General features: G+C 44.2%; 2 protein-coding genes across 2 annotated transcripts in view; both read left to right on the forward strand.

Annotated features, from left to right (window-relative positions):
• The window catches only part of LOC127907720 (dual specificity calcium/calmodulin-dependent 3',5'-cyclic nucleotide phosphodiesterase 1C-like), a 167,978-nt gene that overhangs the window by 53,356 nt on the left and 101,160 nt on the right, over window positions 1-13,462 (forward strand). The gene's annotated exons all lie outside the window — the stretch shown is intronic.
• Window positions 1-13,462, forward strand: part of LOC127907697 (dual specificity calcium/calmodulin-dependent 3',5'-cyclic nucleotide phosphodiesterase 1C-like) — an 89,414-nt gene that overhangs the window by 14,778 nt on the left and 61,174 nt on the right. The window contains exons 5-7 of the mRNA XM_052464279.1: window positions 1,140-1,268; window positions 7,916-8,017; window positions 9,809-9,929. Of these exons, the coding sequence (XP_052320239.1) occupies window positions 1,140-1,268; window positions 7,916-8,017; window positions 9,809-9,929 (352 nt within the window). The remainder of the gene's footprint in view (window positions 1-1,139; window positions 1,269-7,915; window positions 8,018-9,808; window positions 9,930-13,462) is intronic.

Below are 13,462 nucleotides of genomic sequence, written 5' to 3' on the forward strand. Positions count from 1 at the left end.
CAGATCCAGACCAGGTAATAGATGATTGATCTAACAGATCCAGACCAGGTAATAGATGACTGATCTAACAGATCCAGACCAGGTAATAGATGACTGATATAACAGATCCAGACCAGGTAATAGATGATTGATCTAACAGATCCAGACCAGGTAATAGATGACTAATCTAACAGATCCAGACCAGGTAATAGATGACTGATCTAACAGATCCAGACCAGGTAATAGATGATTGATCTAACAGATCCAGACCAGGTAATAGATGACTGATCTAACAGATCCAGACCAGGTAATAGATGACTGATATAACAGATCCAGACCAGGTAATAGATGATTGATCTAACAGATCCAGACCAGGTAATAGATGACTAATCTAACAGATCCAGACCAGGTAATAGATGACTGATCTAACAGATCCAGACCAGGTAATAGATGATTGATCTAACAGATCCAGACCAGGTAATAGATGACTGATCTAACAGATCCAGACCAGGTAATAGATGATTGATCTAACAGATCCAGACCAGGTAATAGATGACTGATCTAACAGATCCAGACCAGGTAATAGATGACTGATCTAACAGATCCAGACCAGGTAATAGATGACTGATATAACAGATCCAGACCAGGTAATAGATGATTGATCTAACAGATCCAGACCAGGTAATAGATGATTGATCTAACAGATCCAGACTAGGTAATAGATGACTGATCTAACAGATCCAGACCAGGTAATAGATGACTGATATAACAGATCCAGACCAGGTAATATATGACTGATCTAACAGATCCAGACCAGGTAATAGATGACTGATATAACAGATCCAGACCAGGTAATAGATGACTGATCTAACAGATCCAGATTAGGTAATAGATGATTGATATAACAGATCCAGACCAGGTAATAGATGACTGATCTAACAGATCCAGACCAGGTAATAGATGACTGATATAACAGATCCAGACCAGGTAATAGATGACTGATCTAACAGATCCAGACCATCTAACGGGTCCATTCCAGGTCTGAATAGGTACCTGATGAGAAAGAGACGATGAACACCACACAGAGTTAAATATAATAGTAATTCAGTGTTTCTCAATGGAAGAAAATATGTTAGGTGACACTATGAACGTGTCTCCAGATCAGACACAGCGATCCTGTACAACGACCAGTCTGTCCTCGAGAGCCACCATGTCAGCGCAGCATACCGCCTCCTACAGGACGATGATGAGATCAACATACTATACAACCTGTCTAAAGACGACTGGAGGTGAGACATTCTTGAAATGTCATACATATGTCATAGGAGTAATATGAGTGTAATAGCATGTAATATGACTGTAATAACATGTAATAGGAGTGTAATAACATGTAATAGGACTGTAATAACATGTAATATGAGTAATAGGACTGTAATAACATGTAATAGGAGTAATAGGAGTATAATAACATGCAATAACATGTAATATGAGTAATAGGAGTGTAATAACATGCAATATGAGTAATAGGAGTGTAATAACATGTAATAGGAGTGTAATAACATGTAATAGGAGTGTAATAACATGTAATAACATGTAATATGAGTAATAGGAGTGTAATAACATGTAATAACATGTAACAGGACTGTAATAACATGTAATATGAGTAATAGGAGTGTAATAACATGTAATAACATGTAATATGACTGTAATAACATGTAATATGAGTGTAATAACATGTAATAGGACTGAAATAACATGTAATATGAGTAATAGGAGTGTAATAACATGTAATAGGACTGTAATAACATGTAATAGGAGTAATAGGAGTGTAATAACATGTAATAGGAGTGTAATAACATGTAATAGGAGTGTAATAACATGTAATAGGACTGTAATAACATGTAATATGAGTAATAGGAGTGTAATAACATGTAATAGGACTGTAATAACATGTAATAGGAGTAATAGGAGTGTAATAACATGTAATAGGAGTGTAATAACATGTAATAGGACTGTAATAACATGTAATAGGAGTGTAGTAACATGTAATATGAGTAAAAGGACTGTAATAACATGTAATAGGAGTAATATGAGTGTAATAACATGTAATATGAGTAATAGGAGTGTAATAACATGTAATATGAGTAATAGGAGTGTAATAACATGCAATAACATGTAATAACATGTAATAGGAGTGTAATAACATGCAATAACATGTAATAACATGTAATAGGAGTGTAATAACATGTAATATGAGTGTAATATGAGTAATAGGAGTATAATAACATGTAATAGGAGTAATAGGACTGTAATAACATGTAATATGAGTAATAGGAGTGTAATAACATGTAATATGAGTAATAGGAGTGTAATTTTTTTTTTTTTTTTTTTTTTTCACCTTTATTTAACCAGGTAGGCTAGTTGAGAATAAGTTCTCATTTGCAACTGCGACCTGGCCAAGATAAAGCATAGCAGTGTGAACAGACAACACAGAGTTACACATGGAGTAAACAATTAACAAGTCAATAACACAGTAGAAAAAATGGGAGTCTGTATACATTGTGTGCAAAAGGCATGAGGAGGTAGGCGAATAATTACAATTTTGCAGATTAACACTGGAGTGATAAATGATCAGATGGTCATGTACAGGTAGAGATATTGGTGTGCAAAAGAGCCGAAAAGTAAATAAATAAAAACAGTATGGGGATGAGGTAGGTGAAAATGGGTGGGCTATTTACCAATAGACTATGTACAGCTGCAGCGATCGGTTAGCTGCTCAGATAGCAGATGTTTGAAGTTGGTGAGGAGATAAAAGTCTCAACTTCAGCGATTTTTTATAATTCGTTCCAGTCACAGGCAGCTGAGTACTGGAACGAAAGGCGGCCAAATGAGGTGTTGGCTTTAGGGATGATCAGTGAGATACACCTGCTGGAGCGCGTGCTACGGATGGGTGTTGCCATCGTGACCAGTGAACTGAGATAAGGCGGAGCTTTACCTAGCATGGACTTGAAGATGACCTGGAGCCAGTGGGTCTGGCGACGAATATGTAGCGAGGGCCAGCCGACTAGAGCATACAAGTCGCAGTGGTGGGTGGTATAAGGTGTTTTAGTGACAAAACGGATGGCACTGTGATAGACTGCATCCAGTTTGCTGAGTAGAGTGTTGGAAGCAATTTTGTAGATGACATCGCCAAAGTCGAGGATCGGTAGGATAGTCAGTTTTACTAGGGTAAGCTTGGCGGCGTGAGTGAAGGAGGCTTTGTTGCGGAATAGAAAGCCGACTCTTGATTTGATTTTCGATTGGAGATGTTTGATATGAGTCTGGAAGGAGAGTTTACAGTCTAGCCAGACACCTAGGTACTTATAGATGTCCACATATTCAAGGTCGGAACCATCCAGGGTGGTGATGCTGGTCAGGCGTGCGGGTGCAGGCAGCGAACGGTTGAAAAGCATGCATTTGGTTTTACTAGCGTTTAAGAGCAGTTGGAGGCCACGGAAGGAGTGTTGTATGGCATTGAAGCTCGTTTGGAGGTTAGATAGCACAGTGTCCAAGGACGGGCCGGAAGTATATAGAATGGTGTCGTCTGCGTAGAGGTGGATCAGGGAATCGCCCGCAGCAAGAGCAACATCATTGATATATACAGAGAAAAGAGTCGGCCTGAGAATTGAACCCTGTGGCACCCCCATAGAGACTGCCAGAGGACCGGACAGCATGCCCTCCGATTTGACACACTGAACTCTGTCTGCAAAGTAATTGGTGAACCAGGCAAGGCAGTCATCCGAAAAACCGAGGCTACTGAGTCTGCCGATAAGAATATGGTGATTGACAGAGTCGAAAGCCTTGGCAAGGTCGATGAAGACGGCTGCACAGTACTGTCTTTTATCGATGGTGGTTATGATATCGTTTAGTACCTTGAGCGTGGCTGAGGTGCACCCGTGACCGGCTCGGAAACCAGATTGCACAGCGGAGAAGGTACGGTGGGATTCGAGATGGTCAGTGACCTGTTTGTTGACTTGGCTTTCGAAGACCTTAGATAGGCAGTGCAGGATGGATATAGGTCTGTAACAGTTTGGGTCCAGGGTGTCTCCCCCTTTGAAGAGTGGGATGACTGCGGCAGCTTTCCAATCCTTCGGGATCTCAGACGATATGAAAGAGAGGTTGAACAGGCTGGTAATAGGGGTTGCGACAATGGCGGCGGATAGTTTCAGAAATAGAGGGTCCAGATTGTCAAGCCCAGCTGATTTGTACGGGTCCAGGTTTTGCAGCTCTTTCAGAACATCTGCTATCTGGATTTGGGTAAAGGAGAACCTGGAGAGGCTTGGGCAAGTAGCTGCGGGGGGCGGAGCTGTTGGCCGAGGTTGGAGTAGCCAGGTGGAAGGCATGGCCAGCCGTTGAGAAATGCTTGTTGAAGTTTTCGATAATCATGGATTTATCGGTGGTGACCATGTTACCTAGCCTCAGTGCAGTGGGCAGCTGGGAGGAGGTGCTCTTGTTCTCCATGGACTTCACAGTGTCCCAGAACGTTTTGGAGTTGGAGCTGGCCTTAGCTTTCCTCACTGACTGCGTGTATTGGTTCCTGACTTCCCTGAACAGTTGCATATCGCGGGGACTATTCGATGCTCTTGCAGTCCGCCACAGGATGTTTTTGTGCTGGTTGAGGGCAGTCAGGTCTGGAGTGAACCAAGGGCTGTATCTGTTCTTAGTTCTGCATTTTTTGAACGGAGCATGCTTATCTAAAATGGTGAGGAAGTTACTTTTAAAGAATGACCAGGCATCCTCAACTGACAGGATGAGGTCAATGTCCTTCCAGGATACCCGGGCCAGGTCGATTAGAAAGGCCTGCTCACAGAAGTGTTTTAGGGAGCGTTTGACAGTGATGAGGGTGGTCTTTTGACTGCGGCTCCGTAGCGGATACAGGCAATGAGGCAGTGATCGCTGAGATCCTGGTTGAAGACAGCGGAGGTGTATTTGGAGGGCCAGTTGGTCAGGATGACGTCTATGAGGGTGCCCTTGTTTACAGAGTTAGGGTTGTACCTGGTGGGTTCCTTGATGATTTGTGTGAGATTGAGGGCATCTAGCTTAGATTGTAGGATTGCCGGGGTGTTAAGCATATCCCAGTTTAGGTCACCTAACAGAACAAACTCTGAAGCTAGATGGGGGCGATCAATTCACAAATGGTGTCCAGGGCACAGCTGGGAGCTGAGGGGGTCGGTAGCAGGCGGCAACAGTGAGAGACTTATTTCTGGAGAGAGTAATTTTCAAAATGACTATTTCGAACTGTTTGGGTATGGACCTGGAAAGTATGACATTACTTTGCAGGCTATCTCTGATAGACTGCAACTCCTCCCCCTTTGGCAGTTCTATCTTGACGAAGATGTTATAGTTGGGTATGGAAATCTCAGAATTTTTGGTGGCCTTCCTGAGCCAGGATTCAGACACGGCAAGGACATCAGGGTTAGCAGAGTGTGCTAAAGCAGTGAGTAAAACAAACTTAGGGAGGAGGCTTCTGATGTTGACATGCATGAAACCAAGGCTTTTTTGATCACAGAAGTCAACAAATGAGGGTGCCTGGGGACATGCAGGGCCTGCCTGGGTTTACCTCCACATCACCCGCGGAACAGAGAAGGAGTAGTATGAGGGTGCGGCTAAAGGCTATCAAAACTGGTCGCCTAGAGCGTTGGGGACAGAGAATAAGAGGAGCAGGTTTCTGGGCATGGTAGAATATATTCAGGGCATAATGCGCAGACAGGGGTATGGTGGGGTGCGGGTACAGCGGAGGTAAGCCCAGGCACTGGGTGATGATGAGAGAGGTTGTATCTCTGGACATGCTGGTTGTAATGGGTGAGGTCACCACATGTGTGGGAGGTGGGACAAAGGAGGTATCAGGGGTATGAAGAGTGGAACTAGGGGTCCATTGTAAACTAAAACAATGGTAACTAATCTGAACAACAGTATACAAGGCATATTGACATTTGAGAGAGACATACAGCGAGGCATACAGTAATCACAGGTGTTGAATTGGGAGAGCTCGCTAAAACAGGTGAGACAACAACAGCTAATCAGCTAGCACAACATAACATGTAATAAAATGTCATAGTAATAATAGGAGTGTAATAACATGTAATATGAGTAATAGGAGTGTAATAACATGTAATAGGAGTGTAATAACATGTAATAGGAGTGTAATAACATGTAATAGGAGTGTAATAACATGTAATATGAGTGTAATAACATGTAATATGAGTGTAATAACATGTAATAGGAGTGTAATAACATGTAATAGGAGTAATGGGAGTATAATAACATGTAATAGGAGTGTAATAACATGTAATATGAGTGTAATAACATGTAATATGAGTGTAATAACATGTAATAGGAGTATAATAACATGTAATATGAGTGTAATAACATGTAATAGGAGTGTAATGACATGTAATAGGAGTAATGGGACTGTAATAACATGTAATAGGAGTAATGGGAGTATAATAACATGTAATATGAGTGTAATAACATGTAATAGGAGTGTAATAACATGTAATAGGAGTAATGGGACTGTAATAACATGTAATAGGAGTAATGGGAGTATAATAACATGTAATATGAGTGTAATAACATGTAATATGAGTGTAATAACATGTAATAGGAGTAATGGGACTGTAATAACATGAAATAGGAGTAATGGGAGTATAATAACATGTAATATGAGTGTAATAACATGTAATAGGAGTGTAATAACATGTAATAGGAGTGTAATAACATGTAATATGAGTGTAATAACATGTAATAGGTGTGTAATAACATGTAATAGGAGTAATGGGACTGTAATAACATGTAATAGGACTGTAATAACATGTAATATGACTGTAATAACATGTAATAGGTGTGTAATAACATGTAATAGGAGTAATGGGACTGTAATAACATGTAATAGGAGTGTAATAACATGTAATATGAGTGTAATAACATGTAATAGGTGTGTAATAACATGTAATAGGAGTAATGGGATTGTAATAACATGTAATAGGAGTAATAGGAGTGTAATAACATGTAATAGGAGTGTAATAACATGTAATAGGAGTGTAATAACATGTAATATGAGTGTAATAACATGTAATAGGAGTAATGGGACTGTAATAACATGTAATAGGAGTAATGGGAGTATAATAACATGTAATAGGAGTGTAATAACATGTAATAGGAGTGTAATAACATGTAATAGGAGTGTAATAACATGTAATATGAGTGTAATAACATGTAATAGGAGTGTAATAACATGTAATAGGAGTAATGGGACTGTAATAACATGTAATAGGAGTAATGGGAGTATAATAACATGTAATAGGAGTGTAATAACATGTAATAGGAGTGTAATAACATGTTATCTCCATCCCTAACTATAACATTTTCCGCCAATATATAACTGCCAAATGGGGCGGTGTTGCAATCTACTGCAGAGTTCTGTCCTACTATCCAGGTCGGTAACCAAACAATTCAAGCTTCTACTTCTAAAAATTCACCTTTCCAGAAACAAGTCTCTCACCGTTGCCGCTTACTATAGACCACCCACTCCCCCTAGCTGTGCCCTGGACACCATATGTGATCTGATTGCTCCCCCCCCATCTGTCTTCTGAGCTCGTGCTGCTAGGTGACCTAAACTGGGACATGCTTAACACCCCGGCCATCCTACAATTCTAAACTTGATGCCCTCAATCTCACACAAATTATCAATGAACCTACCACAGTTTTATTCGTTGTGAAGGACATGCATGGCATATGTCCAATGAAATGCTTACTTGCAGGTTCCTTCTCGACAATGTCTGTATGTCTCCCCAGAGAGCTGAGGGGCCTGGTGGTACAGATGGTTCTGGCTACAGACATGTCCTGCTCCTCTCTCGAACCCTAACCTGTCTGTCTGTCTGTCTGTATGTCTCCCCAGAGAGCTGAGGGGCCTGGTGGTACAGATGGTTCTGGCTACAGACATGTCCTGCCACTTCCAGCAGCTGAAACATATGAAGAACTTTCTCCAGCAACCGGAGGGGTGAGACTTAACAGCCTCCGGATCTTATATACATCCAAATCTCCTCCCCCATTCCTGCTGTCTCCTCTGTCACCACTGTCCTGATTCTCTATTAGTTCCTGCTGTCTCCTCTGTCACCACTGTCCTGAGCCTCTATTCGTTTCTGTCCTGATCCTCTATTAGTTCCTGTCCTCTCCTCTGTCCTGATCCTCTATTAGTTCCTGTCCTCTCCTCTGTCAGCACTGTCCTGCTCCTCTATTAGTTCCTGTTCTCTCATATGTCCTGATCCTCTATTAGTCCCTGTCCTCTCCTCTGTCCTGATCCTCTATTAGTTCCTGTTCTCTCCTCTGTCCTGAGCCTCTATTAGTTCCTGTCCTCTCCTCTGTCAGCACTGTCCTGATCCTCTATTAGTTCCTGTCCTCTCCTCTGTCCTGATCCTCTATTCGTTCCTGTCCTCTCCTCTGTCCTGATCCTCTATTAGTTCCTGTTCTCTCCTCTGTCCTGATGCTCTATTAGTTCCTGTTCTCTCCTCTGTCCTGAGCCTCTATTAGTTCCTGTTCTCTCCTCTGTCCTGAGCCTCTATTAGTTCCTGTTCTCTCCGCTGTCCTGAGCCTCTATTCGTTCCTGTCCTCTCATCTGTCCTGAGCCTCTATTCGTTCCTGTCCTGATCCTCTATTAGTTCCTATCCTCTCCTCTGTCACCACTGTCCTGAGCCTCTATTAGTTCCTGTTCTCTCCTCTGTCCTGAGCCTCTATTAGTTCCTGTTCTCTCCTCTGTCCTGAGCCTCTATTAGTTCCTGTCCTCTCCTCTGTCAGCACTGTCCTGATCCTCTATTAGTTCCTGTTCTCTCCTCTGTCCTGGTCCTCTATTAGTTCCTGTTCTCTCCTCTGTCCTGATCCTCTATTAGTTCCTGTTCTCTCCTCTGTCCTGGTCCTCTATTCGTTCCTGTCCTCTCATCTGTCCTGAGCCTCTATTCGTTCCTGTCCTGATCCTCTATTAGTTCCTATCCTCTCCTCTGTCACCACTGTCCTGAGCCTCTATTAGTTCCTGTTCTCTCCTCTGTCCTGAGCCTCTATTAGTTCCTGTTCTCTCCTCTGTCCTGATCCTCTATTAGTTCCTGTCCTCTCCTCTGTCAGCACTGTCCTGATCCTCTATTAGTTCCTGTTCTCTCCTCTGTCCTGATCCTCTATTAGTTCCTGTTCTCTCCTCTGTCCTGGTCCTCTATTAGTTCCTGTCCTCTCCTCTGTCCTGATCCTCTATTAGTTCCTGTCCTCTCCTCTGTCAGCACTGTCCTGATCCTCTATTAGTTCCTGTCCTCTCCTCTGTCCTGATCCTCTATTAGTACCTGTCCTCTCCTCTGTTCTGAGCCTGTATTAGTACCTGTCATCTTCTCTGTCCTGATGCTCTATTAGTTCCTGTCCTCTCATCTCTCCTGATCCTCTATTAGTTCCTATCCTCTCCTCTGTCCTGAGCCTCTATTAGTTCCTGCTGGGTCAGACTGATAGATACATGTTGAGTGAACTCTGACCTTGCCATTGTTACAACACATACAGACTGTCTGCTGAACTCTGACCTTGTCGTTGTTACAAAACATACAGACTGTCTGCTGAACTCTGACCTTGTCGTTGTTACAACACATACAGACTCTGCTGAACTCTGACCTTGTCATTGTTACAACACATACAGACTGTCTGCTGTGATGTCATGGATTTACCCATTTATCTCTCTGTCTTCTTCTCCAGAATTGAGAAACCCAAAGCCCTGTCTATACTGTTAACTATCTAACCGTGCGCGTGTGTGTGTGTCCACCAGGATTGATAAACCCAAAGCCATGTCTTTGCTGCTCCATACAGCTGATATCAGCCACCCAGCTAAGACATGGGACCTGCACCAACGCTGGACAGCATCTCTTCTGGAGGAGTTCTTCAGACAGGTAACCTCTGACCTCTGACCTCTAACCCTGCACCAACGCTGGACAACATCTCTTCTGGAGGAGTTCTTCAGACAGGTAACCTCTGACCTCTAACCCTACACCACCCCTGGACAGCATCCCTTCTGGAGGAGTTCTTTAGACAGGTAACCTCTGACCCCTATCCCTGCACCAACGCTGGACAACATCTCTTCTGGAGGAGTTCTTCAGACAGGTAACCTCTGACCTCTGACCTCTAACCCTGCACCAACGCTGGACAGCATCCCTTCTGGAGGAGTTCTTCAGACAGGTAACCTCTGACCTCTAACCCTACACCACCCCTGGACAGCATCCCTTCTGGAGGAGTTCTTCAGACAGGTAACCTCTGACCTCTAACCCTACACCACCCCTGGACAGCATCCCTTATGGAGGAGTTCTTCAGACAGGTAACCTCTGACCTCTAACCCTACACCACCGCTGGACAGCATCCCTTCTGGAGGAGTTCTTCAGACAGGTAACCTCTGACCTCTAACCCTACACCACCCCTGGACAGCATCCCTTCTGGAGGAGTTCTTCAGGCAGGTAACCTCTGACCTCTAACCCCTAACCCTACACCACCCCTGGACAGCATCCCTTCTGGAGGAGTTCTTCAGACAGGTAACCTCTGACCTCTAACCCTACACCATCCCTGGACAGCATCCCTTCTGGAGGAGTTCTTCAGACAGGTAACCTCTGACCTCTGACCTCTATCCCTGCACCACCGCTGGACAGCATCCCTTCTGGAGGAGTTCTTCAGACAGGTAACCTCTGACCTCTAACCCTACACCACCCCTGGACAGCATCCCTTCTGGAGGAGTTCTTCAGACAGGTAACCTCTGACCTCTAACCCTACACCACCCCTGGACAGCATCCCTTCTGGAGGAGTTCTTCAGACAGGTAACCTCTGACCTCTAACCCTACACCACCCCTGGACAGCATCCCTTCTGGAGGAGTTCTTCAGACAGGTAACCTCTGACCTCTAACCCTACACCACCCCTGGACAGCATCCCTTCTGGAGGAGTTATTTAGACAGGTAACCTCTAACCTCTGACCTCTAAACCTACACCAACGCTGGACAGCATCCCTTCTGGAGGAGTTCTTCAGACAGGTAACCTCTGACCTCTAACCCGACACCACCCCTGGACAGCATCCCTTCTGGAGGAGTTATTTAGACAGGTAACCTCTAACCTCTGACCTCTAAACCTACACCAACGCTGGACAGCATCCCTTCTGGAGGAGTTCTTCAGACAGGTAACCTCTGACCTCTAACCCCTAACCCTACACCACCCCTGGACAGCATCCCTTCTGGAGGAGTTCTTCAGACAGGTAACCTCTGACCTCTAACCCTACACCACCCCTGGACAGCATCCCTTCTGGAGGAGTTCTTCAGACCGGTAACCTCTGACTTCTAACTCTTGACCTCTAATTATTCTGTGTTGACAGGACTTATAGGGTTATATCAAATCAAAGTTTATTTATCACGTGCGCCGAATACAACAGGTGTAAACCTTACAGTGAAATGCTAACTTACAGGCTCTAACCAATGGTGCCAAAAAAAAAGGTGTGTGTGTGTGTGTGTGTGTGTGTGTGTGTGTGTGTGTGTGTGTGTGTGTGTGTGTGTGTGTGTGTGTGTGTGTGTGTAGGTAAGTAAAGAAATAAAACAACAGTAAAAATACATTTGAAAAAGAGTAGCAAGGCATTATACAGACACCTGTTAGTCAGGCTGATTGAGGTAGTATGTACATGTAGATATGGTTAAAGTGACTATGTATATATGATGAAAAGAGAATAGCAGTAGCGTAAAAGAGGGGTTGGCGAGTGGCGTGACACAATGCAGATAGCCCGGTTAGCCAATGTGCGGGAACACTGGTTGGTCAGGCCAATTTAGGTAGTATGTACATGAATGTATAGTTAAAATGACTATGCATATATGATAAACAGAGAGTAGCAGCAGTGTAAAAGAGGGGTTGGGAGGAGGCACACAATGCAAATAGTCTGTGTAGCCATTTGATTACCTGTTCAGGAGGCTTATGGCTTGGGGGTAAAAACTGTTGAGAAGCCTTTTTGTCCTAGACTTGGCACTCCGGTACCGCTTGCCGTGCAGTAGTAGAGAGAACAGTCTATGACTGGGGTGACTCGAGTCTTTGACAATTTTCAGGGCCTTCCTCTGACACCGGCTGGTATAGAGGTCCTCGATGGCAGGCAGCTTAGCCCCAGTGATGTACTGGGCCGTACCCACTACCCTCTGAAGTGCCTTGCGGTCGGAGGCTGAGTGGTTGCTGTACCAGGCAGTGATGCAACCGGTCAGGATGCTCTCGATGTTGCAGCTGTAGAACCTTTTGAGGATCTCAGGACCCATGCCAAGTCTTTTTAGTTTCCTGAGGGGGAATAGGCTTTGTCGTGCCCTCTTCATGACTGTCTTGGTGTGTTTGGACCATGTTAATTTGTTGGTGATGTGGACACCAAGGAACTTGAAGCTCTCAACCTGCTCCACTACAGCCCTGTCAATGAGAATGGGGGCGTGCTCGGTCCTCCTTTTCCTGTAGTCCACAATCATCTCCTTAGTCTTGGTTACGTTGAGGGAGAGGTTGTTGTCCTGGCACCACACTGCCAGGTCTCTGACCTCCTCCCTATAGGCTCTCATCGTTGAGGGAGAGGTTGTTGTCCTGGCCCCACACTGCCAGGTCTCTGACCTCCTCCCTATAGGCTCTCATCGTTGAGGAGAGGTTGTTATTCTGGCACCACCCGGCCAGGTCTCTGACCTCCTCCCTATAGGCTGTCTCATCGTTGTCGGTTATCAGGCCTACCACTGTTGTGTCGTCAGCAAACTTAATGATGGTGTTGGAGTCGTGCCTGGCCATGCAGTCGTGGGTGAACAGGGAGTACAGGAGGGGACTGAGCACGCACCCCTGGGGACCTCCAGTGTTGAGGATCAGCATGGGAGATGTGTTGCTACCTACCCTCTCCACCTGGGGGCGGCCTGTCAGGAAGTCCAGGATCCAGTTGCAGAGGGAGTTGTTATAGTTTATTATGCTGTGTTGACAGGTCTTATAGCCTTATAGTATTATCAGATTTCTACTGGTCTAATGTCCATTGATCGTGTTTCTTGGTTCAAGCAAGTCTCTTCTTCTTATTGGTGTCCGTTGTGGTTTCTTTGCAGCAATTCAACCATGAAGGCCTGATTCACGCAGTCTCCTCTGAACAGTTGATGTTGAGATGTGTCTGTTACTTGAACTCTATGAAGTATTTTTTTGGGGTGCAAACTGAGGTGGAGCTAACTCTAATGAAATTATCCTCTGCAGCAGAGGTAACTCTGCGTCTTCCTTTCCTGTGGCGGTCCTCATGAGAGCCTGTTTCATCATAGCACTTGATGGTTTTTGCGACTGCACTTGAAGAAACGAATTGACTGACCTTAATGTCTTAAAGTAATGATGGACTGTTGTTTCTCTTTGCTTATTTGAGCTGTTCTTACCATAATATGGACTTGGTCTTTTACCCAATAGGGCTATCTTATGTAT

Source organism: Oncorhynchus keta, chromosome 15 (assembly GCF_023373465.1).
Source record: "Oncorhynchus keta strain PuntledgeMale-10-30-2019 chromosome 15, Oket_V2, whole genome shotgun sequence".
NCBI lineage: Eukaryota > Metazoa > Chordata > Actinopteri > Salmoniformes > Salmonidae > Oncorhynchus > Oncorhynchus keta.